The 24,073-nt window shown below is 36.6% G+C and overlaps 3 protein-coding genes across 4 annotated transcripts; 2 read left to right on the top strand and 1 right to left on the bottom strand.

Annotated features, from left to right (window-relative positions):
- Positions 1–899: 899 nt before the first annotated feature.
- LOC147863793 (uncharacterized) lies at positions 900–17,083 on the bottom strand. 2 transcript variants are annotated; one of them, XM_087319468.1, is made up of 17 exons: positions 16,428–17,083; positions 15,527–15,582; positions 14,071–14,175; positions 13,782–13,884; positions 13,442–13,558; positions 12,493–12,678; positions 12,322–12,383; positions 11,357–11,447; positions 11,159–11,267; positions 8,047–8,109; positions 7,866–7,946; positions 3,780–3,886; positions 2,648–2,883; positions 2,502–2,567; positions 2,145–2,249; positions 1,992–2,039; positions 900–1,264 (listed from the first exon to the last, which is right to left on the bottom strand). In XM_087319468.1, the coding sequence occupies exons 1-17, from the start codon at positions 16,681–16,683 to the stop codon at positions 1,109–1,111; spliced, it is 1,947 nt and encodes a 648-aa protein (XP_087175594.1). In that variant the 5' UTR covers positions 16,684–17,083; the 3' UTR covers positions 900–1,108. The 2 variants fall into 2 exon arrangements, with proteins under 2 accessions (XP_087175594.1, XP_087175595.1); XM_087319469.1 differs by lacking the exon at positions 15,527–15,582.
- Positions 17,084–18,785: 1,702 nt separating this feature from the next.
- LOC147863792 (large ribosomal subunit protein eL31-like) lies at positions 18,786–20,597 on the top strand. The gene is made up of 2 exons (XM_087320567.1): positions 18,786–18,927; positions 20,240–20,597. The coding sequence occupies exons 1-2, from the start codon at positions 18,845–18,847 to the stop codon at positions 20,514–20,516; spliced, it is 360 nt and encodes a 119-aa protein (XP_087176693.1). The 5' UTR covers positions 18,786–18,844; the 3' UTR covers positions 20,517–20,597.
- A 1,611-nt stretch (positions 20,598–22,208) lies between these two features.
- On the top strand, positions 22,209–23,091 carry LOC147863791 (Preprotein translocase Sec, Sec61-beta subunit protein). The gene has a single exon (XM_087319174.1). It carries the CDS (start codon positions 22,441–22,443, stop codon positions 22,714–22,716), a length of 276 nt encoding a protein of 91 aa, XP_087175300.1. The 5' UTR covers positions 22,209–22,440; the 3' UTR covers positions 22,717–23,091.
- Positions 23,092–24,073: the final 982 nt, after the last annotated feature.

The raw sequence follows: 24,073 nt of genomic DNA, 5'->3' as shown, positions 1-24,073 counted from the left end.
TGTCTCATCTCTAGTCTCCCTCTTTAATCATCAAAACTGCCCCGCAATGGACTATGGAAATGTTGCCGTGTTGCATCTAAAATGCTTTTATTAAAGACAAGGATCTACTAGAACTTGGGAGAGTATAAGCTAGAGTTGAACATTATGTGGTGTTGTTAGAAATGGAGAATGAATGACATTCATGATGACATCCCTACGAGAAAAAAAATGAAATTATATACTAATGTGGGGCAAATATTTCAATTCTTGTACAATCCCTCCCTCATAAGGAAATGGAGACATCAAAATTGATTCACCATGTTCTTATTTCTCTTATTGTATCCTATATTTTGTTGTGTGTTTGTGTGCACACACATTTTGGAAAACCAAGAACCTCAAGACAATTTGACTTGTTACATTCATTTGATACAACTAATATGAGGATTTATTATGACTTTAAAATGTGGCTACATTGAGTGAATATGCAATGACTACTCATGCATAAATACAAACTCATGTCACTCATAACCACAACGGATAGAACACTTAATGATGAAACAATGTATACCAAGGTTTCTAATGCTTATAGTCAAGTGCCTAATAACAAAACAGAGTAATATAGATAGAACTTACCTAATAGATGGGTAATCTTCTTCATTGCTTAGCAAAATTGAGAAAAGGTTCACTAGTATACAAGCACTAAAGAGCAAAATACCTACATCCATGGTAAGAAACAATTTTATTTGGCATATCCATATACTTATACAATGAATTGTTTGTTAATGAGCGAACATGTCAATTTTGACATAGCAAACATGAAGTACAAAAAGAGTGGAAAACATGGTATCTAACATCTCTTGCCAAGATATGAATGCAGTGATCCTTTTTTCCTTGACCAACCTAAATATATACCTGCTATGTAAGATTTGAATGGGTTATTTAACACAAACAAACAACAAATACATAGCAAATTTCATTGGGTCTAGTTTTATGTATAAACATATACTCTGGATTCAAGTAGCACGAGCAAAGTTTTTGGAATGCTCCGTTTCATATTACAGCTAGTAAACAATATATAATATGACTAGTTTTTCCGTGAATCAAGTTTGCCATGGATTTCATTTAGTTACTATATGAACAAGTTTACACAAGAATAATGATCTCTTTGCCTGTGGATTCTTGCTTGGCTCAAATATGATATGTCAGTTAACCTCAAGTCCAATGTGAAATCAATGCACCTCTCCAACTTTAGCTTCATTCCTCTCTCCATTGCTGCACTCAAAACCTGCAGAACCCCACAACAAACCACGTTTATTTGCATAAAAGCATTCATTATTGTTTAGGGGCAAAAATTGTCCGAGTGCCCCACCCTTTCTGATGTTATAATTGTATATGGAAAATTATTTACAGAAAAATGGACAATAAAAATTCATGTATCTAAGCTAGACCTAATGTATCAATGTGGTGATGGTTTCATGATAGATTTTGGATTTGAAAAGCATCTACCTACTGTATTAATATGGCCGTTAATCAGTTTTCATGGTATATTACAAACATAACGAAAAATAAACTGTAAACTATTAGATTTTATGATGTAAATCTACGCTTTAGAGTTAATGAATTAATCCGGAGATAACGGATTCTCATGGTCCTTTGAGAAATAAAAATAATAATTTCATTACATTTTCGGAGCGGAATGGAATCTGAGCTATAACATCATTGAATTTAATCTGAGCAATAAAGTGGTGTCTAAGGGATATAGACCTATTCAATCAAATGTGGAGGGAATAAATAGTTCTTCAGGATCCTTTTGAAAACATTGAAATATCAACACCACCTATAACGGTACAAGGTACTAAGCAAAACTGAATGTAAAATACCATGTTTGATTCACTGAAAGCAAATATTGTGCATCATATATGTGGAGTTATAAGTGGGTTTAACACATTCACGAGCAAACATCTATTGTGTGACAAAATATACTAGTAATAAATATTTTCGTGAAGAGGTACCTCATGTAAGTTTAGTTCACCAAAGGAATAGTTTTCCATAAGAGAAATCTGTGGAAAGAAAAGGAAAAGAACATAAAATCCCTCATAAATGGAAAAAATAAAAGACTTCATGCCATCAATATAAAGAAGTAGAGTTTGTTACTTATTCCAAACCTTTTCTAGGCTCTCGTGGCATTTTATGGCTCTGCTCAGTATCATCGAACAAGAATCTGTAATGTTATTATTTGAAAGGTTCAATTCCAGCAAAGTTGTATTATCCTGAGAAAATAGGAACACAATGAGACTGTATAATTGCCAATACCTTACTATTAAGAACATAGCACTAGTTCTCACGGAATGTAAAACTAAAAATTGTTCTACGATTGAATCACTGGTGGTCTCTTTAACCAAGTACCTAGGTTTATGGATGACTGTAGCCTACTCAAAGAGCCACTCTAAATGGAGAGAAATAAGAAAGCTTATGAAGTTTGAGCAAGTCAATTAATTTCTTTAAGGAACAAGAACTCAAACCTGTAACCAGGTCAAAATCACAGCAGCACCTTCTGAAGTGATCTTATTACCACTCAAGTCTAGCTTCTGCATTTACCAGGTACTAGGTAAGAACATTATCATATACAAACACGAGAATAAAAACATATCGTTGAATTAACTCCAACCTGGATTTGTGTTAAACATTTCAATCTGGTGACTAAGACCTTTGTTCGAACATCATTTAGCTCACATTTAGCACATTGCAGATGCTTCAAACCATTTGGTAATCCATTCATAATAAGATCTTTAATAGTTGGTTTAAATTTATCTACAGCTAAACTACCCAGATCTTCATGGATAGAAGATGGTGAAATTGGTAGGTCTGAAGTCTGTGGAACAATATTCATAACTCTGAAGTTACCTGAAAAAAACTTCTGTTAAAAGCATAAAATTCAAATTATACAAATGCTGGTTCTAATGTTACTAGGGTTAAAGTCCTCCAATAAATACATGATTGATGTATGTATACAATCAAACAAAAACCAAGACTTCTCCGCACAGCTCTCAGAAGAATAACCGTCATAATCATCTGACATAGTTGTATTATCATGATTTTCTCTCATAGCCTAAATCTCCAGAGAAGATATCCAGAATCTGTTGCTGGAAACACATTTATTTGAGTATAGAAACACAAGTTCCGTGGATGATTTATAGTTCATCAATCTCCACAACATAAAACTTCATCACTCAAGTTATTTTACTGTAAGAAACAATGAGCAAATTAACACGTCCATGCATTTTTAAGTCCTGTAATAAGCCACCCAGAGAAAGGTCCCTTTCCTTTTGGATTGAAATATAATAGAATTAACTACCAAAAGGTAAAAATTTCTTGATCCACAATAGCAACCATCTCTCCACTCCAGGTATCATGGGACCTGCTTACTTATTATGTTGCATTGTGTACAGGAGAACAGTTTTTATTGAACATTCACAACATGGCAGAGTGTTTCTCTGCATGGATGTTCTTCGAGTAAATTGGAAATGTGGGTTTTAATCAAATTGGAAGAATACAAAACTATCCCTGACAAGAGAAAAGGCCTACCTATATTGACTATTTTGAAACCCTTGCAATAACCTCCATCATTTATATACTCAGAATCCAAACACTCACTCCAAGTACAAGTATATTGTATTATTCTCAACATCCATTTCACATTCATGACATTCCTTTTTGCGTTCAGTACATTCCCTTTTTACATTCACAACATTACCTTTTTAAGAGAGTACCTTTTTCTAGTATTAAAGCTAAATCAATACCTTCAAGAATAAGCTCCTCCAATGCAGCATCCTGAAATGCCTCTACAACCTCAAGATCCACCCAAGCTCCTATATTATTTTCACAGACATTCATGCTCTTGAGAGTTCTGCAAGACATACGTTGTATTATAATCACACTAAGTCAGTTTTGGAGATATCAATGAAGCACAAACAGCAGGTCATTTATGTCTGCTACCAAAGATTAAATAAGGAGGGGAATAATCTCCGCAATGGACGCTTAGGGAATGGTTCCGTAATCATGTGAAATCTTGCAACCTCAGATCATTATCTAGAGAAAGTCCTATTATTTCTAACCCGAGTGTGAATTTTTTATATTATTTACTAGACCAGCCAATATTTTATCTAACCTGGCCTATATATTCTAACAGAAACAAGTCTAGTTATTTGCATCTAACCCAGCCAAATTTTCTAACCCAAGCCATACCTTCTAGCCCAGCCATTAGCAGCTATCTACATCTAGCTCAACCATATATTCTAGTTGAGCCATAAATTCTAACTAGACCATGATCTGCATCTAGGCCAGCTATAATTATCTAACCCTGCTAAACCCTAAAATCTGATTAAAATATTCAAATTTCGAAAGTTGAACCCTGTGAGGTATTCTCTTAGACCCGATTACCAGTCAACTCTCTGCACCTGCAATTGAGAGAACTGCTCGAAACTTCTGTTCTCTGATATGTATTTCCTTTGTGGTATGCATTTGATTTTATTCCATTTGTGAAGTTTTTTCCAGTTTTCTTGCTTGATTTTGTGGTAGAAAGAGAGAGACATTTATAAATTCTGATTTTTTGTTTGATTTTGACATATAAACATTCCATAGGCATTGCAGGTAATACATTGTTCTCCAATTACTGAACATCTAATACACAAAACCACTTTGGCTTTATTGCAATATGGGATGCAAAACAGAGTCCAGATAATTAAACAATGTTTGTTTATGTATCGATTGCACAGATGGATATAGGTGTTCATAGTCCATTGAGATGGATCGAGATTGCAGTGAAAATGGGGCTAAAGCAAGGAATTTCTGGTTATGTTTCATTGTTTTTTCTTACCTACCTTCTCTATAATTATTCCATTAATTATTTTTTTGGCATCCTGGCAAAAATTGCAAAAAGATACTAAGCTTATATCTGTATTACATATCCTCAATATGACTTCCCTTATATCTTTAGAGCACTCATATTATCATGGATTATATTTATAGTGTAGGGCAATTCAAGTGAAGCCGGAGTCTAAAGAACCCATGAGCTAAGTTCAAGAAGACCGAAATTTTTCAACTAGATGAAAAGAGGTGTATCAAAACCAACGTATAGTGATCCATTTCAATACAAATGATTATCAAGACGACTTAGGAAATGTCCAGAAAGTAACAAGATCATCTAATATGAAAAGTGGAAAGAGCTTCACAAGGTATTGATTGTAATAAGGCATATCTCGTGATACTTTTTAATTGATGCAAAAGTAAATTTGGGTTTATTGATTTGTGACCCCGTTCCAAATTGCATGTAGAAGTTGAATCTTTCTTGCTACTTTTGTGAGACAGAATTTAACATTATCCAAATAAGGAAATACGGCTAGTACATGGATGATGACACATTTTACATGTGTGCTAGAATATATGTTTCCATGAACGATATCATATAAGTTTTGGATTTTATATCCACTATGGGTTCAATGGTATATATAGAACAATATGGTGGAGGAAGTACTTAGACGTGTGCCAAGAGATAGGGATTTTGCTTTTAGATCAACATTACATGCTAAGACATTTCATCCTTCTGATAAAAATCAAGAGTGCTCCTAAAGGGCTTCATGCAAGTAAAGCAGAGAGCGGGATAGTATTCATTGACCCTAAGGCACTAAAGAACTTGATGCATTTATGTGTTAACCACATTATTTGGAGTGATGGTGAAAACCAAAAGATCATAGTGAAGAACAGATGTCAAGAGATTTACATATGCCAACACAACCCAAAGGTACATCTAATTGTAGTTAGTATGTGATGAGTTCTTACATGGCTTTGAGCCAACAAATTTCATGGCTTATTAGAATGATGACTTACAAAATTCATTGATAACAAGACATGTACGAACTCTTCAATAGAATACAATGCATTACATAATAATCACAATTTGTACCATCGGGTCGTGTTGGTAGTAGATCTCTTGATGTCGGTTCTCCAACATGATCTTTTAGTATTTAATGTCGCCCCACACAATGGTTAACATAATTGTATTAAATTCCTTAATGCATTTGAAGCCTTTATGTTTAATGGATTCATGAATACTATCCCTTCCTCCACTGCCTTCAGCCTATTGGGAGCACTCATAATTTTGATCCTAAAAACAAATGTTTAGCATACAACATGGGTATTAAAGCCAAATATCTATCTTGTGAAACAAGTCTAAATATGTCCACCTTATTGTTGTGCACATCTAATTGGACCCGTAATCGTGGATCCATAACTTATTTAATATGGTTGGCAAAAGCATAAATCCTATCAATAAACCCAAATGAACTTATGAATCAACTAAAAATATCTTCTTCCACTTTTAATATTAGATAATCTCAATGCATTCCTGTCACCGATTAGAACACTTACGAAGTCATCTCAATCATCATCTATATGAGACTGGATTAACACAAATTGGTTTTGATCTACCTCTTTTCCTTTAGTTAAAATTTTCGATCTTCTTCAACTCAGCTCATGAAATGATTGGGGGTTCTTTTGACTCTCATTTGAATTGTTCCCATCATCTTCTCCTCTTTGTAGTTGGTGAGCCCTACACTGCAAATACAATCCAAGTACGTTCTATTATAATAATGGAAGTCATATTAAGGATATATAATACTTACACAAGCTTTGTATCCTTAGGCAATCATTGCCTGGATCTTCTCCATCCAATTCTCAATCCTTCTCAACGAACTCTAAGAACCTAGCGGCCATCTATGCAATCAATGCAAACAACAAACATTGTTTAATTATTTGGGCTTGTACCAGATGGGCAATTGGAGAGCGATTACATGCAACGAATCTGTAATTCACTGGATTGTATACAATATTCATACACCAAAATCAAACAGAATTTATAAACATCTCTCTCTCTCTCTCTCCAAAAATCAAAAACCCTAAAACAAACTTTACAAATAGAATAAACAACCTATGCTAGAGATCTTTTGAAGACAAAAGCTACAATATATCTAACTTGAGAATCTCACATGTGCCAAAAACCAGATTCCCTCGTCTCTTTTCATCTTATTTACTCTTATATTTACTGTGTAATATTTATTTTATTTTGATTTGTTCTCAAAGATGAGACAACACTTAAGATGTAATCTCTTGTTTGGTCTTATAGGCCATTTTGGCCTTTTAAAAGACGTTAATATTTCTTTCTTTCTTTCTTTCTCTCTCTCTCTCTCTCAAAAATCAAGCAAAAACCCTAAAACAAACTTTAGAAATCGAATAAACACAAATACATACCACATACAAGATATTTGCAGCAATGAAAAGGAAATACATACAAGATAACATATTGTCTCCCATGTTATCTCGCAGATTGCCTCACAGGTTCCAACATTTCGATTTTTGCAAGGTTAGGTAATTATAGTTGGGTTAGATGCAGATCACAGACCTGTTAGAATTTATTGCCAGGCTAGAATTTATGATTGGATTAAATGTTGTTAGCCGTCGATGGCGAAGTTAGTAATTATTGGCTGGGTTAGATGCAGATAGCTGGGTTAGAAAAAATGGTGGGGTTAAAAAGTATGAACCGGGTTAGATTTTTGCAGGTTTAAAAAAATTTATGGTCAGGTTAGAAAATACTAGCCAAGTTACAAACTTTGGCAAGGTTAGATGCAGATAGCCAGGTTAGAAAATATGTACCGGGTTATAAATAACAAGGTTATGATTTGCCATTAGATAATGATCTGACTATGCAGATTTCAGACAATTATCAAAGCATTCCCTAAACCCTCTGTTGCCGAGATTACCTATCTCTCCTATTTAATATTTGGTAGCAGGTAGAAATGAGCTAAACCGCATAATTGGAAAAGTTCAACAACCTGACAGAACGAAGTGAGTGGCCAATGGCAGATAACCCTGTCGTCCTTATATCATTATGACCCATATAAAGAACCTGGATTCTGCACACCATAAATTAAAACACCGATAAAAATTACATCAGAATCAATTCTTTGGTACATTAACATAATATCTGTTGTACTCCCAGTGTTATAAGTATACCTTTTGTGTTGTGCGAGGCTGACACTTAAAGAGAGAGCTCCATCTACTCCTATACCAGTCTCACTGGATTAATGCAATGTAAAAGATTAATTGACAAAGATATATCATTACGCAATTAGAGTTTAACCAGGATTTGCTTAGAGGTGTTACATTAGATTAACGAATTAGAAATTTCTTCTCCATTTAGCCAAGTATCATAATTACCTTTTGATCTTATTACACATAAGTTTATTGACACATGCATGTTAATCTTCATTAGTGTTTAGACATGATTTACTCGAGTTGTTAGGTTGAATTAACATATAAGAGTTTTCTTATCTTACCAGCTGAGCATCATGATTATCTATCTACCTTAAAACATGCATAATGAGATGACTGAAATTTTCACTAAAACTAAACAGCTTCAAAATAGCATTGCAAAGTCGTGAATGGATCATCATCTCTTGTGGATTTCAAACCTTTCACACCCTTAGAGGAAGTTACAAACAATTGCCAACGTCTTAAAGCAACCGCAAATGCCTTTCCACACTCTACAGTCATTGCACCCAAATGTAGTAGTCACACAAAATAGTTGGTAAGTTGAAGATTGTCATGATACAAGGAGATGCTTGCCACACAATGTAAAGTGATTTCTACACACAATAAAACAAGAGCAACCTTCCAACACCTTGTGAGGAAGAAGAAATCATATTTGGTTAAATTTGAAGCATGTGTGAATTGTTTGTTCATTGGACAAGAAAGTAAAAAACCATATGGAAAATGTATGAGAGGCAAACTACCGCACAACTGACCTCACCTCAAGTGTGGGATGAGTATGGAAAGGTAATAAATGATATCTCCGAGCAGCCCCCACCTACATGGTTCATGCCCACGTGAATCTATTTTATTTACTCCACAAAATGTAAAAAACTTCATGGATTGGTTACAATTGGAAAGGCCCACAATCATGACAGATCTTCAAGAGCCAAGACCCCATGATGCCAAGAAAATTATGGTTCAATCATGATTGTCCATTACTTGGATAAACTACATGGCTCAATCCTATGGTCAGAATTGAGTGTATGGGCAGAGAGCAATGATGACTGTCATTCAACTGAACAGGCAGGCTTTTGAAAGGTTTCAAAACATTGGGGTCACATATTGACCCTACGGGACCCTTATCAAGGACAACGCTCATAAAAAATGGATTTATTGTTGCATTCCTGTCATTGTACCACACACTTGGCTCTTGCAACAGGTAGAAGCCCCAAAAGATATGCAATGGGGAATCTATGCACTGTATGAATCCGTATCAAGAAAAGAGTGATCTCCCCACAACTTGTTAGAGGTTGTGGGTAGCATAATCGGAGTGAAACAAGGATGCCCACTATCACTCTCTTCAATCTCTATATAAATAACATAGATAGATTGTAATGGGGAATCTATGCATTGTGTGAATCCATATCAAGAAAAGCATGATCTCCCAAAGGGTCGTCAGAGTTTGTGGCCAGCACTATTGGAGTGAAACAAGGATGCCCACTATAACCCACTCTTCAGTCTCTATATAGATGAGGTATCGAATTACATAGATTGCAATGGGGAATCTATGCACTGTATGAATCTGTATCAAGAAAAGTGATCTTCCCAATGGCTTGTCAAAGGTTGTGGCTAGCACAATTGGAGTGAAACAAGGATGCCCAATATCACCCACTCTCTTCAATCTCTATATAGATGAGGTAACAAAATTACATAGAGAGATAGCAATGGGGAATCTATGCACTGTATGAATCTGTATCAAGAAAAGAGTGATTTTCCAACGGCTTGTCAAAGGTTGTGGTTGGCACAATTGGAGTGAAAAAAGGATGCCCACTATCACCCACTCTCTTCAGTCTCTATATAAATGAGGTATCAGATTGTTAAGCCTCTCCAAATCATTGACGCCACATCATATAATTTGGAGTCCCCTAAATGTATGTATTTTCAAGTTTGGTCCTCATATTCCATTACCTTGTGTAGTGGACCAAACCCTTGGTTAAAGAGGCAATGGTATCTCCCTCTTATTTCATAAAATAGTATAGTGACAAACATAGTGTTCTTCAAAATCCATTCCCTGATGACACACGTGGCAGATTCTTTGTCCTGGTGGTGTGCGTGCATATCTGTCTATCTCAATTTCTAAATTATGTGAAGAGGCCTACAGCTCCCCTATCACACTGTGCAATGCATGGATAGATGTATGTCCATGGCCTGATGATGAATCCATCCTCTGATGTGTGTAAAATGTGTGACTTATAGTGGGCCATCTTCCTATCAAGAGATGTGGGGCTGATCCATGTTCTTCCATTACCCAATTTGATAATATAAGTTCGGAGTACTCTATTCTTTTCCACTCTGGTCTTGTGTAAATGGGGACAATGCCAGCCATAATGGAATAAAGGTAGTGCATTTATGCTTATGCCATGTGACTCGAACCATTGTTCCACTTCAACATACCAACAATGGTTATGTCCATGTTCAACAACTTGTTTGGATGAGATAAGTGCCTTCAGGCTGTTCTGGCTAGAACTCAAGAGACACAAGGAGAAGTTGTTGGAGGACAACCACCACACAATCTCATCAACAAAGAGCAATCACAACTTTCTTTAGCCCCATCACTCCTACCCATGCTACAAGCCAATCAAGGGCTACACAAGTGGGCTCCTAATTGGGACATTGCAAAGGGTTTACAATAGATCAAGCAATACTAATTTGTCGTGCAAGGAAACCTTAGGTTCATGGACAAAGACCTCACCATCCCTGTCATTGACAAATAAATGCCATTAATCCGAACATTGTAGGTGCTTCTCTCGCTTCAAATATCTCTCCATCCTGGATCGACCTATGCGAGAGATCTTTCAAAGACAAATTTACAATTTACCTAGATTGAGAATTTTACATATATAGATAACAGGATTCTTAGTCACTTTTACGTTTTCGCTTAGCTTGGTTTTATAGGAGACAAAAAGTTTAGGGTGAGATCTTTGTTTGGTTTTATCAGCCCTTTTGGCCTCTTAAAAGGTGTTAGTATTTCCTTTCTTCCTCCGAATAAGAATCAACATCCCATAACAGCTAGTATCTCTCTCTAGGCAAGCACCTGAGGTCTAAGAGTTGTAAAACTGGAAGCAAGTCAAGCAAATTCCCAATCTTTGAAGCAGGTAAAACCGCATTACTGGAAATCTTCCCTAGTGGCAGGCCTGACAAACCTGAATTTACCACTACGCAATATGAGTAAAAAATAGTTTTAATCCACATCCACGATTAGCAGAACATAGAGAAGAGGTCAAGACCATACTCAGCTTGAAGATATTCTTGAAACAGGAGATGTATGAAACAAAAAAGTCTATGTCGCTATTTACAACCCATTCCCAAAAGGCTGGATGTACCTGTTTAAAATGACATAATAAAACAGAAAATAACTTGCATAATTGCATATCAAACAACATCAATGTTTTCCTTGAAGAAACATGCCATTGTTCACTACACCACCTTCAATAATAAATGTAAATTTTCATACAGGCTTGAATCCACCCATGTGGCATCTACTGCAACACTAGAGCATAATGCCCCTTAGAATACTTCAACAACAAAAGCATGATAAGCCTCATATATTATACAACATGACCATCATATGTCCAGACACACTCTTCTACCATGATGTCTTAATTCAGCCCTAGATCATTTGCTCATGTCAAATGTGTTTTGGTAACCAAAACACAAGAAACGCAAAACATATGAAATGTTATTCAATGTTCATCCCTGTAAGAAAATTGCTGCAACTGAAACATGCATGCTACATCAGAGCAGACGTTTCAAAATACTTCTTTCATGCACAAATTCAAGTCCCCTCTATCCATCAGTATCTTTGCACGAAAGACCAATTTCCAGGTCAATTTTCGAAACAAAATGCATGGAAAATGTCCCTAGATTTGTGATAATAATAACCAAGGCACAGAATATTGAAATTGGGCACATTGTATAGTATGTTCACCATAGCAGGAGTTTAATAAGTTTATATGTAAATGTGAAATTTTACTAATATTGATGGATATATATCTGGATTCTATACGTATATTTTTAATGCACATGTCAATTAGATATTTTGCTTTGATATTGTGAGGGTTAATTTATTTTTCAGTGCATTGCTTGTGATGCCACTAAAAGTAGACCATGCAAAATCAAAATAATAATTCGTTTTTCTTCTTTAGTAACAGAGAATGATTACTTCACATTAAAACCAAACGAAGTATAGCTGCATACCGTGTGACAATAGGCATGAAGAGCCTTCCACTTAATTTCAGCCATGAATACTTCATTGTCACCTTTGAGTCATAGTTTCAGTTAGAAAAGAATCAGCAATCATAAATATCAATAACAAAAACAAATATTCAGATTTAGATCAACTCTTAGACAAGCTTCATGCAAAATAACCTCCATTCTGACGATCAGCAAGCTGCTGCAAGTAATGTGCAGCATAAAATGATTTCCATGATGTCGGAGGTGGCCCTTGGTGAACATCCCATTTATCATATGGTGGATATGCTAATGCAGAAGGTAAGGGTACAACATCACCTTGAAGAAAATTTCGACTGTGGATCTGCCAAAGACATTCTGTGTCTGTTCATGAAAAACATAGGAACAATTATGGTAAGTTATCCTTTTTGTATCAGAAAAAACGGATGTCATTGTTCTCATAACTATTTGGCCTAGCAAAATCTATGGGAATAAAATAAATCCATTAATTAAGCCCCTACAGAATGCAAATATTAGATCTCTGTAGTGTTTAGAGAACTGAGGTTCAAAGGCCAGTTCAAATTTCAAACCACTATAAGGACAAGGAAAGCTAAGTCTGAGAATATTCTTAATTTTAAGAAAATTATGGGCATGGACACCCACCAAATAAAATTTGAAAGCAAATTGATTTCACCAGAACAAATCACATAGAGCGGGTCAAATATAATATGAATAAAATGAGCAAGTGCAACAGTGATTTTGTTGAACTAAAATGGAATGCATAAGAGCTGCCAAATACAAGATTGTTCTATTTTACTCCGAATTTTTTAGTGCAAGATTGTTTTCAATCATTTGGCTACAATCATATATTTGATGGAAATGGTGGTTGGACTTGTAAGAAGGATTTTTTACCATCAAACATTGAATAAACTCTATTGTCTAAAATAGGATTTCCTGTGACCATCTCATAAAGGTTCCAGGAAACATATACTACAAATAATCCACCCTCATAGTTTGGGATTTGAACTAAAGGTATCCACAAGAGCTACATTACTTTAACAATTAGGCAGTCATGATATGACCATAAACTGGCTAAAACTAAAAAGGAAGGGCAAGTAACATGAATGCCACAACCACCATAACTTACCAAGATTCAATGATTGAAAATCTGGTCGTTCTTCTGCAACAAACAATGCATGTGCAGAGAGTTGTTCTGCAATGCACCAAGCAAGATCGGGGGGCAAAGAAGACACATCATGAACATCTGCAATATAAGAAGTATTTTCATGTTAATAGAATGAAGCCTGCGACGACAATGACAGAGAAAATTTCTAAAATGGAAATCTCAAGTGTTTCTTTAATGAATAGCTTTTACATCATAGACAAACATGACACGCGGTGGTTCAATTGCTCACTCTTCCAAATTTGTCATTCCATATAAGCCTATATTTAATAATAAAAATAATGAGATTGCAAAGAAAACTAACCTTCAAGGTTATGTGCTACCATAGTTGCAGCCACACTAAGAAGGTCTTTTACTCCAAGGAAATGAGCTGCATGTATCAAGTCCATGGCTTGTCTTGGTGCTACCTTATAATTGCAACATACAAAGATGAGTGATAAATGGAAAGAGAGAAGGTCAAATCGAGTTGAGGTAGAAAACATGAGTCAGGAATAAGCCAAGATGGAATCATGTAAAAAATACTGTGATAAAAAACATGACAAAACAGTCATAACCTTGTTAATTGTCTGCAATTAAATAAATTTGTGTTTTACCTCAAACTGGAAAACAAGGCGTGGTTTTTCTGAGCCCCAATACCTATCTGCTTTCAATTTGTTCAAGTGATCTGTGAAGACAAAGCGTAGAACAGTCTCCATGACCTACAAGATATTCAACATGTTAAGATTGAGATTTTGCATTCAATTGAATACAGTTCAAAAAAACATTCACCATGTTAAGATTGAGATTTTACATTTGATTGAATATATATGAATACAGTTTAAACAGCCACCTCAGTCTACTGCTAATAAAGTAAACATTTTGCTACAGATCAAATCTACAAAAAGAAGTGCTTGTCCACCTCAGACTACAAAACAAAGTTGTGATCCCCACTTTTCAAAATTGCAATGACGATTCTGTAATGCATTTCTTCCACAATGACTTCAGAATACTTGAGGGAAAGTTACTCCAATTCCAGTGTTCCCAGAAAACAGTTATATTCCCTTTGAAATTTTCTCACAACAAAATCAATGACTTCGGAAGGTATCTCATGTTTTGGTCTTGATTGTCCATGGAAGAAAATCTCGTGTGGCACTGAGTACGCAATAGCATTGTGCCATCACAAGAAAATTCAAGGCCATCATTGCTTGACATCAGAAGCACATTCCTTCCTTTGGAAATATGACCATTTTGGACAGGCCCATGATGGATATCTTTGGAAGATAATAATTCAAATTCATTGAGACTGAGACTGGCCAGTCCATATTCAGAATTTTCCCCTGGGATATCGACCCTTTCTAGGTTATGAAGGAACCAATCGTTCTTTCAGTATTATACGTTCTTGCATTATCCAAGTATCTTTTATCTGCCATTTCGGGCTTAACTCTTACGAAACATCTAAATCATAAGTTCAGGGTTTAGCAAGTAGACTTTATGCAGATAGCTCATTCCATTTCATTATTTTCTATGTTTTCATAGATGAGACAGCAATATATTCAGTTTTAACCTGTTGTTGTGTCTCATAGTTCCTGTCAGTCTCTTGGGAATATATGCCATGAGAAAGTTGTCAGTCATTAAGATGGACCATGGAAAGAACGAATGCATATGGAGGGGCAATGCTCCTGGGGAAGTTTCAATAATTCTTGAAAGGGAGAAACTCCAAAATACTCCCAAGTTGTTCTCTATCTCCATAGATACCCTTATGTCTTCTAATATCTGCCCAAATGTCCTTGGTGAAATCCAGAACGAGAGATTATATTTGGTATATGAGAAAGGATATGGTCAATCTATCCCCTTATTCTCAATTATACATGCTCTTTCATCCCCTTTTATCTCTTTGGGGGTTAACAATAGGCAATTACTTAGGGACATTTGGGAAATACATTGAAACTCAGGTATTTCAGAGTTTTCCTTTCTTTCAATGATCTTTTCATGTTAAATTTGTTTATTGAGCCACAAGAAATAATAATAAGATAATCAAAAACAGTTACATTGCAGGTTGTAAATGGATACCTCTGGACTCATATCTGGAAATCTTATCACATTTTCCAGCCTCTCCCTGAAGGATACTATGAATATACACATAAAGAAATCATTTGCATGATATAAGAAAATCATTTACAACATAAGAAAATATCGGTTGCAAAAATTATTTGCAACATACATATATGAAAAATTTATTTGCAACATCCCAGTATGTTCTCATCAAAGTGCTCAAAACAGGAATAAAACATGCCAGTATGTTCTTATCGAAGTGTTCAAAAAAGGAAAATCATTTGTAACATATGAAAATATCATTTGAAAAAATAATGATACGTGTGGCAATTTTTATTTGATATATATGCCAATATCCTCTGAACACTCAAAAACGAGCAGCTGAACTTTTTCTTTTATTAACCTTCACTCAAAATTATCGGCAACATATGAAAAAAATCACTTGCAATGTATGAAAATAGCAATTGCAGCGTAATAATGTGCATGGAAATTATTTTTTTGCAGCATAGCAGTACATATTTTCTATTTAAACACTCATAAAAAGAAAAAATATATTTTTTCTTGTTGAACTTACCTTCATTCAAAATCATTTCAGCACGTGAAAAAACCAATTCGAACATAACAAAGGATCATTTCCAGCAAAATAATGCATATGTAAAAAACACAATCCATATGGTGAAAATATATTTGCAATGTTCCAATAAATGTTGTCTATCTAAGCACTCAAAAAATTAATGAAACAACTTTTTAATTTACTTACCTTCACTAAACATCATTTTCAACATATAAAGAAATCACTTAAACTATAAGAAATTACCATATGCAACAATGTATATGGAGAAAACATATGTGCAGCATTGCTATGTACATTTTGGATCGAAAACGCTCAAAAATGAAAATGAAGAGTATTTCTAGTCACCTTCACTGTAAAGAATGACATCAATGCACTTGAAAGAATCAACGACTTTAACTGGCACTAAGAAGCTGTATTCGTTCATGCATATAATCCATATATAGCCACTTTCAACTGGTGTTAACTCTAGTAAGCTAGGGGCAGGTATGACAGGCTTTCCTTCAAATATTTCAACATATTTACTCTCGTCTTTCTCTGGTGCGGATTTTCTCTTCTGTTTCCATGGTTTCTCCATGGAAGGTTGTGTGTCTCCTCTGCCCATCTCCAAATAGCAGCTTCAAAACCTCTATGCCCTCTATGGTCAGAGTATATACACTTCAATATAGGGATAGAGAGAAATTGAAAAACACAATGCAACTTTTTGCGGAAGACCCTATGATGTATTCAGCTTCTTCCTCTATCTCTGAGAATTCCCCTCTCTTTGCCAAGATCAATGAATTAGGAACAAAATGCAAGTTTGTGAGGTAGACCCTATAATATATTCAGCTTCTTCCTCTTATCTCAGAGAATTTCCCTCACTTTTGCGAAGATCAATGACAGAAGGAAGTGGGAACGAATGAATGGCCTACACATCGAAACCAAGAGTCGGTGCAATGGAGCTACCATTGAAGTTCATGCTAAGTCCATCATGAGATCAGATCTGGGACGATCAAGCTGTGTTCCTTACTGTTTTATTAGTCGTGTAGACTCTGAGAATTTACTCAGATAGGAAAGATCTCCAAGAATGGGTGTGGGTTTTTGGGGGGGCACTTACCCAAACGGGAAGGTCTCTTGTTTGAGTATGAAGGAGAAGGTATTTGGGCATGGCATGTTGTTGCCCAAAAGTGAAGAGCTCTAGAGAAAAAAGCCAGAAATGGGCGGGCGGAAAAGCCTTAGAGATGCAAGTGGACTGAGTGAAAGCCAGGTCATGAAAAGTTTGGCCCAGTGATCACTTGATCGTGACTATTTGGACGTGAGAACCCTGTCTCGAAATGGCCAAGATCAGTTCATCGGCATGGTGCATGTGGTGGATTTGGTCCATCGCGAATATGAAGTTAAGACATCGTGTCTCAATAAGCCATCATTATCGCCGTGTAGTTAATAGAGGGCAAAGATCCTAGCCCATGTAATCAATGCATTCACATCACTTGTTTTGTGATAAATTTGTTTGTTCTTGTATAAGTTATGTAACCTCTATGAGAGCCCGCTTCCATCCACGAGTGTGGTATCCATGTTCTGGAAATATGATAGACTAGCACAATGTATCATATTGAAATGTTTATTGCAACTCACCCTTTGGTTTCCGATGTGCAAGTTGTATATGGAGAATATATGGCAACGTATTTCGTGTGTGGGATTGCATCAATCGTACATCAAGTTATAGAGATGGTTTGTTTATTACGTATGTATGAAGACTAACCAAGGGTAACAATATGTTGATCGTCACAATATATTTGCCTTTGGATTTAAGGCGAAGGCGAATAATTGAACTGAGTTTTTTTAACATGGCAACATGTTATTTAAGCATAAAATCAAGAAATGGTCAAGCTCCTTTATGTTACGAGTAAAGGGGATTTGTGCTTCCACAATCAAATGTAAACCTTTGGATGGATGCCAATTGTCCATTAAGGTCACATGGCCATCCAAACTATTATCGTAATACTCAACAATCAACATATATACTCTATTATCATGGCCGAAGCATTGGCGTAATGCTACCTTGCATTTGTATTCTCCATACAAGAAGCTTGTGCAATGAGAATGTACCAATCATGGGACGGGGAAATTACCACAATATGATCGTATATAAATAGAAGATTACAAAAAAATGCTCGATTGCTTTCAAAAAGACATATTATACATGCTAAGTCAAAAAGTTAGGCACCTAACCAAACAGACATTTGGAATGTATGTATCAGAAAATCAATGAATGGGTAAGGGGTGGGGTGCCAAGTAAAAAACGAGCCCAACTGGTGAATTGAAATGATAAGCAGTTTGGATGCTAAACACAAAAAGTTAACACTAATTGATCGGGATCAGATCGACGATCACAAGAACATGCATGGGGCAAGTCAGGTTAAAAAAGAGAGCCCAATCGGTGAATCGAAACGACGAGTGGTTTGGATATTAAACACACAATACAACGTGAATCAATCGGATCAGAAATTGGCACAAGTCAGTGCCAAAAGGGCACCGATCGAATTGATCGATCCGATCGATTCGTGCTAGAAAACAAAAAACACAAAACACATAGCCATGGCCATGGGCGCCCCCTAATGTGAAACCGGAAATTAGGGTTTTGGAGCTCTGCGTGTCCCCCTCCCCCCCATCACCCAGAAGCCCTCTCATCCTCCTCCTGCGTCTGCGTCTGCGTCTGCGTCTGCGTCTGTCTTCCCACCCCTACCTTTTTCTTTCTGTGATCTCGTGCCCCGGAAGCTCCAGCTATGGTTGAGAAAGGGAAGAGCCGGAAGGATGAAATCGTTACGCGCGAATATACCATCAATCTCCACAAACGTCTCCATAGCTGGTAAGTTTCAACCTCTCCTCTCTCAGGTGCTGTCAAGTAGTCTTACTTTGTTCCTCTTTTTTTCAAATTTTTTTTTATCATGTTCTCTTGACTTTTTATCCTGGCTTTCCATCCGATCTACTTCTCCAAATCAAGGACCCCTTTTCTACGTGATAGCTTGATGCCCCCAGTTCTGTTGCATCCCTTTGCATTGCATTATGTATCTGTATCCTATTCTCTAGATAAGTATTCAATCCCTTGGAGTTTCTGCTCCTCATCGTTCTCCATTCATAGAGATATGATGCGCCGACGAATGATAAGGTTCTGAATCGCATTTCTTGCTTAACTTTTGGATAAAGCTTGCCTTTTCCATTTAGACATTATGTCCGCTTATACCATGAAGGTCTATTGCAAACTCAGGCATGTTCTAAGGATACAATGTTTCCTTTGCATCTTCTTGTTTTCGTGGCTTTCCACGACTGAAGCTGAATTTTTATTTTTATATATACGGCGATGGAGAGCACTCATTCTGACTTCTTTTGCTTCGTCCTCTTCGTTTTCTTCCAATTTTGTCCTCATCTTCAACTGAAGATCCTTACTCTAGAGATCGAGAATGCTATGTATTCGTTTCCTTACATTGTTTGCGTAATGCTCGTTTTCATATATGGTGTGCACGAGAATTATAGTGTTTATTGCCTAGATTTTTATTCTCAATTTCACAGATGTATGCAGTTCTTCTCCTAGGTGCTTAGCAACACATATGCCTGCCTATTTTTCAATATATTATTTTATATACCCTCGGAAGTCGATGAGGGATTCTCTTGACAGAGTTAGTAAAGCTTGAAACAAAGCTTGCAAATTTCTCAATTTGGCGAAACCCAATATCTATTGGAGGTCTGTTTTTCTAATTTTTTTGTTACCAAACCTACTGTACTTTAAGTTAACAATTTAATGTTATAATCACCGGAACTAACTTTATTTGGTTAACTTAAATACCCTCAACCTTGACTGAGGATGTAGAGGAAAATTCAGGACACTAGGAAGATTACTTCCTGAAACTTGCATTTATACAAGCTTGTATATGCATTTCTGTGCACATTTAAAGCACGTGTCCGATTTACATAAGCAGGTGTTATGTTAGGTAAATACAAGGGTATACATTGTGAAGAAATCTTTTGAGGTTTATTATTTCTAGAAGATACACCATCAAAAGATATGCATGTATGTGCACGCATATGTACATTTATAGACATGTATTAAGTTTTGTCTACTTTTTTTTCAATGATAAAGTGTGCTGATTTCGTTCTGATTGTATGTTTGTCTTCTTAAACAGCACGTTTAAGAAGAAGGCCCCGAAAGCCGTGAAGGAGATCAAGAAGTTTGCTCAGAAGGCCATGGGAACGACCGATGTCCGAGTTGATGTGAAGCTGAACAAACACCTTTGGAGTCGAGGTGTCCGGAATGTTCCAAGACGCGTGAGGGTTAGGATTGCTAGGAAGCGAAATGTTGAAGAAGATGCGAAAGAAGACCTCTACTCTTATGTCACCATCGCCGATGTTCCTTCAACTGGATTGAGAAATCTCGGAACCAAGGTTGTTGAAGAGGATTAGTAAAGTATTAGACCTGTTTGCGTAGTATTTCACTGAATTAAGCGAAACCAAAAAGAAGTAATTTTTTCTCTACCTTTTTTATCTTTCTTCACTCCACTTGGTTTGTTTTGAACTGAGATTTGAGTTGTTATGATTCTAATTGCGGGCTCTTTTGTTAATGCGTCTTGTCTTTTTCCAAAGATGTGGATAATGGATCGTTAATTGCAATACTTGTTTGACTAGTTTGGTTACGTTGTTATGACACTAATTGCTGGATTCGGTTGCGAGTGAAGTGCTTTGTGTTTTTTCAATTAATACAAAGTTGGTCTTGTTGCCAGTCTTTAGCTAAATAGTTTTAAAGAGTTAGGAAGTTGTTTTGATGTTGGCAAGGGCTCCTCAATGTTTCTAATGTGTATAGATTGAATGGGTTAAGACTTAGTGTTCGTCTGCATTGTCTCATCTTGCCTCTTACTTGAAGACATTTGCCTTCACCTGAAAAGTAAAATTATATGTGAGTGAGGAAGAGAGCAAGCGATTTTTTGCGTTGATATTTGCACCAAAACCTATTCTCTTTTGGGGTTTTGATCAAATAGCATTCAAGGAAGTAATCAGGAAAACGAGGTTTGAGCCTGTTGTATTGCCAAAATCCTACAAAATCTTTGTAGAACTAGCTTAATGTCACCACCTAGGTAGAAGGCCTGAAACATTTACTTCCAATGCAAATGGGTAGTTGGGTTGTTAATGGTCCACGAAATCCTCTTAAAACTAGAATTGTAAATATGTCAGTAAATAGATGAATGCCCACACGGTATATGCAGAAGGTACACATGTAAATACAGGCATATGTATATGCAAACATACAAACACACACACACACACACACAAACATTAATGTAGATGCAGGCATATGGATGTGTATGCATACACACATATGTATATGCATACAAACATACATAGGCAAATACGCACATACACGCACATATGTCACCACCTAGGGAGAAGAACTGAACATTTACTACCAATACAAATCGGTAGTTGCCACACTAATAGTTTCAGAAATCCTCATAAAACTAAGTGGGTAAATAGACGAATGCATGGAAGTTACACATGCAAATATATATATATATATATATACATACATAGCTATACAAACATTTACTTGTACAAACGTTACGAACGCACGCGTATATGCTACACACAGAAAGACACTTATATACAGGCATACAAATATGTATGCACACCGACAAAGACATACGTACATACATAGTCAAATGCACGCAGACACACATATTTACTTGTCCATACACATATGAATACACGCAGGCCTATACGCCGCCCGCACACACAAAGACACTTATATACACACATACAAATACGCACACCAACAAAGACAAACGTACATACGGGCATACATAGGCAAATATGTACATACACAAATACAAATACACATACAAACACAAAATGCCACATATATACATACAGACACACATACAATACATATGCATGCATACATCCATCCATCCATGACATACATCACATACATACATACGGACATACATACAAACACACGCACATACGTGTGTACAGACATGGGCAAATACATACACACGCGTACATTCGTATGCATATACATATACATATATGTATATATGTATACATACAGGAGGACATAGAGGGAGGAAAAGGTCGGAGAGAGATATATTCATTCATAGGTTATCTCTCTGCGCATCTTTGTCTGTTGTATCTAACCCTCTCTCTAATCTGTCACGTTACCTCTGCAAAAGGAGCAGTCAGAGAACGAAGACACAGACGCAACTAGAGGGAGAGAGAGAGAGAGAGGCTGAATTACGGTCACTTCTTCTCAGATCAAGGTTTCTGGGGAGTGGAATCTTAAGAGTTCTTGGATTATCAAGAGAAAGAAAGAAAGAGAGAGAGAGAGAGAGAGATGTCTGCGCCGGGAGGAGGGGCGGGCGGGCCACGCGGAGCTGCAGGCGGGGCCAGAAGGAGGAGGCTTGGTGGAAGTGGCTCCGCTAGTAGTGGCGGCGGCGGCGGCTTTGGCGGCGGCGGCGGAGGTAACATGCTGCGATTCTACACGGATGATGCCCCTGGCCTCAAGATCACGCCCACCGTCGTCCTCGTCATGAGTGTCTGCTTCATCGCCTTTGTTAGCATCCTCCATGTGGTCGGGAAGCTCTATGGACACCGGTCCTCAACTACATAATCATAGTTTTTAGAGAGAGAAAGAGAGAGCATCGCTTTTCTTCATCATTGCCCTCAGACTTCTTTTCCTCTCCTTTCTCTTCGAAATGAAGGATCTGAGGTCTTCAGAACTTGTGAAATCGATGAAACGAATTTTTAAGTATTTTTGCTTCTTGAAAGAGTGAAGGTTTCTGATCTGAATTTCTTTTTGAGTTTTGCGTGAGTGAAGTGTAGGGTTTCAGATCTGAGAATAGTCGCAAAAAAATTGTAATTTCTGATCTTTGAAAAGTGTTGGGATTTTTTAGATCTCAGATTTTTGTTTTGTGGTAAGAGTTTATTCAGAGTTTCAGATCCGTGAATATATAAAAAGTATTGGGAATCCATATATTTGTAAGGACTAGGGAATTAATAGGTTATTTGCTTATAAAAAACTGAGGGTATCAGTTTTTTCTTTTTACCAGATGTATAATACGGCTCTGGATCTGTCATGTCTTTCGTTGATACTGAAATGAATAATAATAGCATTTGTCATCCCGTCGTATAGTGACTGACGTATGTTTTAGATGAGAGCTAGGAGTTGAGGTCAGATCTTCTATGAGCAGTTGATTTTGCTTTGCATTATGTGGGGGGGTTGATTACTGAAACTGATTGATGTTTTGGATGATGACTTGTGAGCATCCTTTTGTTCTCCTTTGTGGTTTTGCTATTATACTGGAGCGTTTATCTAATAACTACTTGATGATGATGCCATAGCTTTTATAATTGCAAATTATGATCTTGTCATCATCACTTTGCTGTTGTCTGGTTTGCAATAGTGCTATAGGGTTCAACTACTTGATTATGAAGAAGAAGGAGAAGAAGGAGAAGATGGTGATGATAATGGGATTGCTTTTGTATGTATAAATTCATACTGTTGTTCTCAGTCTTGTGTTGTACTGTGCAGTGTGTACATGTCTCGGGTGCATACAATTGTGCTATAGGGTTCAACTACTAGATTATGAAGAAGAAGAAGAAGAAGAAGAAGAAGAAGAAGATGATGATGATAATGGGATTGCTTTTGTATGTATAAATTCATACTGTCGTCTTTTTGTTCTCAGTCTTGTGTTGTACTGTGTGCATGTCTCGGGTGCATACAAATATGGATTAAATCTTAACCCCCCCCATGTTTTGATGTTGATTCTCTTTTTTCTTAAATACCCTGGGGTATCCCTTTATTTCCATGAATGCTCTTAACTTGCTCATGAGCATCCCCAAAAATGGAGCAGCTATATGTGCTATTGCTGCCATTTTATGGTCACAATTCATCCCTCTTTTTCTCTGTCGGAGGGGGCAGGTGAATGGGTTGGTCATTCAGTTGGCTGGCGAGCTATAGATATGGT

The sequence above is a fragment of the Azolla caroliniana genome, unplaced genomic scaffold (genome assembly GCF_043228905.1).
Source record: "Azolla caroliniana isolate FFs.n. ecotype wild unplaced genomic scaffold, voAzoCaro1.0.p SCAF_5, whole genome shotgun sequence".
NCBI classification, from domain to species: Eukaryota; Viridiplantae; Streptophyta; class Polypodiopsida; order Salviniales; family Salviniaceae; genus Azolla; species Azolla caroliniana.
This window is presented reverse-complemented; position numbering and strand designations above follow the sequence as displayed.

What these genes read in the sequence shown, in the direction of transcription:
- LOC147863793 (XM_087319468.1), bottom strand. Translation starts at nt 16,683, where the DNA reads ATGGGCAGAGGAGACACACAACCTTCCATGGAGAAACCATGGAAACAG. An exon ending in TTACAACTCTTAGACCTCAG is followed by an intron (nt 8,110 to 11,158) that starts GTGCTTGCCTAG and finishes GCATTAATCCAG; the next exon opens with TGAGACTGGTATAGGAGTAG. An exon ending in CACTCACTTCGTTCTGTCAG is followed by an intron (nt 3,887 to 7,865) that starts GTTGTTGAACTT and finishes TATGTCTTGCAG; the next exon opens with AACTCTCAAGAGCATGAATG.
- LOC147863792 (XM_087320567.1), top strand. Translation starts at nt 18,845, where the DNA reads ATGGTTGAGAAAGGGAAGAGCCGGAAGGATGAAATCGTTACGCGCGAA. An exon ending in CACAAACGTCTCCATAGCTG is followed by an intron (nt 18,928 to 20,239) that starts GTAAGTTTCAAC and finishes CTTCTTAAACAG; the next exon opens with CACGTTTAAGAAGAAGGCCC.
- LOC147863791 (XM_087319174.1), top strand. Translation starts at nt 22,441, where the DNA reads ATGTCTGCGCCGGGAGGAGGGGCGGGCGGGCCACGCGGAGCTGCAGGC.